The sequence below is a fragment of the Odontomachus brunneus genome, unplaced genomic scaffold (assembly GCF_010583005.1).
Source record: "Odontomachus brunneus isolate Ranch 3 - 2012 unplaced genomic scaffold, Obru_v1 Obru_scaffold_074, whole genome shotgun sequence".
NCBI lineage: Eukaryota > Metazoa > Arthropoda > Insecta > Hymenoptera > Formicidae > Odontomachus > Odontomachus brunneus.
The window spans coordinates 635,440-638,521 of record NW_022639524.1 but is presented as its reverse complement, the minus strand read 5'-3'; the positions used below and the strand labels follow the sequence as shown (position 1 = coordinate 638,521).

The 3,082-nt window shown below is 42.5% G+C and overlaps 1 protein-coding gene across 1 annotated transcript; it reads right to left on the bottom strand.

Moving 5' to 3' along the window:
• Positions 1–546: 546 nt before the first annotated feature.
• Positions 547–1,244, bottom strand: LOC116847153. Its single transcript, XM_032821855.1, has 2 exons — positions 1,136–1,244; positions 547–1,008 (listed from the first exon to the last, which is right to left on the bottom strand). Exons 1-2 carry the CDS (start codon positions 1,239–1,241, stop codon positions 692–694), a joined length of 423 nt encoding a protein of 140 aa, XP_032677746.1. The 5' UTR covers positions 1,242–1,244; the 3' UTR covers positions 547–691.
• Positions 1,245–3,082: the final 1,838 nt, after the last annotated feature.

The window sequence follows — 3,082 nt, the reverse complement described above, 5'->3', positions numbered from 1 at the left end:
CATGAAAATTGCGTTCGGCGATTTCGACGACAATGCCATTCCGGTGTTTTAAATGCAAATCCACAAAAGGAAAAACCGTAAGGGCATTATAATTTATATTACTACATGTGGCAGCGGCGCTTCCGGCGAAAGAGCATAGGCGCAGTTCCGGTCAGCCCCGGGTTGGCGAGATCCTACATCGCCAGATTATGAGCCCACCGCCGCTTTTACAATGGATCGTCCGCCTGAGTCGTACGTCAGCAAGAATAATTCTGCGTTACCGCCGCGCGCTCGTCTTGCCAGCAAAATAATACAAACGATCGCCGCAAGGCGTAATATAGTATAAAAGTGAACACGTGTTTCTTTTTTTTTCTTGCCAGCATGCAGAGATAAATAATCCCCCCTCTCTCTCTCTCTCTCTCTCTCTCTCTTTCTCTCTGAATATTGTCGATACGCGTTACCTAATTTGAGCCGCAAGCCGCGCGCTCATTTGAGAGAGTGAAAGGAAATAAATGGTGTGCGCTCTTTGCTAATTAACTCACAACTATATTTATCGATTCTCCGCGGTACATCTGCGTCGTTGGCGATCGGTAAACACGAGTAACGCCGGATATTTTCAGTATGGACAACGGAAGGAGACGGGATTTCGCTTAGCTCGATCTCGGAGAACCGCACGTATATTTTTTGTCGCAGATATTACGGTAGCCCACGGCTACGTTAAGAATTTGCCGTTTTTGATGAATTCCACGATCGCCTGAACAGTGTTCTGGAAGCGTGCGAAGTTCTCGCGACCGTCCTCGGGCGATTTGGACTTATAGATGGCGCTCGTGTACGCCGCGGTCAACGCGGAGACCAACGATTGCGCTTTCCTGGCGGCCGCCTCGATCGACCCTTCCGGCGTTTTGATCTCCTCCGCGGTCTTCACGATCTCCTCCTTGATGATCTCGATCAGCCTCGCGTCGTCCTTCGCGCTCGATTCCCCGGCCGAAACCTCCTGCAGAATGTCCCTGATGGCCTCCACGTTCGCATCTTGCAACCGAACAAAAACGGGTTTCTTTGAGAAGCTCGTGTTCGTGAAAAGTTCGTTTACGTGCAATTAATGACGACTAATGTCTCCCTTGCGAATTGCATTCGAGTGATTCGATATGTCGTTCACCTTTAGCGGTCGGTGCTTCCCTAATTATTCTCTGGGCCAACGAGCCGGTACCCGCCAGGAGGACGATCGCGACGATCGTGAACTTCGCCATCTTCAGGGATCGCATCGAGCGGAACTGTCAATCGTTCGATGTGTCGCTCTCTCTTTTTATACGGACGCGTGTCCTCGTGAGGAGGACGAGCGTGCGTCGGGTAGGGACGTTATGTAAAATGTAATTTATCGTTCGCCGCGTATGCGGCCGTTGACCATTATAAATGATCCTAATGAGTGTCATTAAAAAAGGAGACGCGAGAGAAAGTGGAGCGCCGCAAGCGGCACGTATCAAGAAAGTATATTGTTTTGCTTTGATTTCTACTCGTTGACAGCCGGAAGAAACTGCTGGGAGAGGGAGAAATAAGTGTTAAACGAAGCGTCCCCGTGTGTATCTTAAACTTCGATACACACACAATTTGCATATTAACTCTTTGCACTTTAGTGCCCACACGGAGACATTTGTTTCTCTGAATTCTCTATGTAGGTCTTCTTTTTCTAATAGAAAGTTTCACACAGAAAAAACACTGTGAAAATTAAAATTAAGCTAAAATTAAGCTAAAGTTTCGTGATCTTGGATCGTACAGAGTTAATATTTCCTCTGTATAAAAGTAGGAAAAATCTGACGATCTACCGAATATATGATATCAAAAAATATTCAAGCAATTGCAATAATTTTGTAATAAAAAGTCAAACAACATTTTTCAACAAATAAATAAATATTGATTTCAGCCATAACTCTGTTGTTCAGCCATAACGATCCAAGATTCTGAGTGCAAAGAATCAACATCTTACACAAGTGTCAGGTAGAAAAGCGCGTACTCTCTAAAGTACACTAAGCGTATTCTTCTCTGAAATGTTATATTTATAATTGGTAGTTTAGTTATAAGTATAACACTGCAATTAGTAAAATCTTGCTAATTAGATCAATTAACAGTAGCAACTATCTTCATTATTGATGCATTTTGCGAACATAAATAGCGTCATTGCACGCAAGGTATCGTTATTTCCATCGTCAGAGACACAAAAACTAGGATTTAGTATAACGAATGTTTATCATACATTTACTACAGTGAAATCTTATTTCCACTGCTCGAAATCAGTGAGAAATAAGACGAAGCAGTCAAGTGAGTGTTTTCACTGGAAGTCAGTGTATATTCTCTGGTCTTATTAGTTCTTTTACTGACTCAGTTAGAAACAATAATAATGAATTTAAGGCTTGTAAGATATTCAATAAGAAAATTAATAAAAGTGAGGGCAGTAGAGTCAATATGCAGATGGTAGCTGGCAAAAATTATTTAATATAAATTAAAGTATGAGATAAAATACATAAGTGCAAGTGTATGTTTTGATCACATTTTGAGACCTTCTTCAAAGGAACTCTTTTTCCCTTCTTTTGAAGAGGATCCCAAAGTGTGACCGAAACGTACGCTTGCGCTTATATATTATTACCTCATATACTTAAATTTGTATTAAATAATTTTTGCGCACTACCATCCGCGTGTTGGCTCTACTTAATTTTCTGGACTCAAATAGAAACTTTTTTTACATATTTACTTTAAGAGAGTACGAGTTAATTTCAACGTGAACATCTAATAAGATACAGAGAGAGAGAGAGAGAGAGAGAGAGGGGAGAGAAAGAGCAAGATGTTTGAACTAAATTAATGAATACTCTGTCGAGACGAGATATCTTCGTTGCATTTCATACATTGCACAACGATCTTCGAAAGTACGAACACGAACGTTGTCACGATCGTTGCGGAAGGAGCGATGGCCAGCCGGAAGTGGCCGGATGTTTCTTGTCGGCGAATTGCGGAGCCGCGAGGCGAGTTTTTCTCAACTGTGCGGCAATCGTCGTGCGCGCCGCTGCAATTTTTCGTTGCAGTATATACTGTATACGGCACGTACATCACGATA

Bases quoted from the DNA above. Each gene is read 5' to 3' on its own strand.
- LOC116847153 (XM_032821855.1), bottom strand. From the start codon at position 1,241: ATGCGATCCCTGAAGATGGCGAAGTTCACGATCGTCGCGATCGTCCTC. The intron at 1,009-1,135 runs GTGAACGACATA...TTCGGTTGCAAG, and splicing joins GGAAGCACCGACCGCTAAAG to ATGCGAACGTGGAGGCCATC.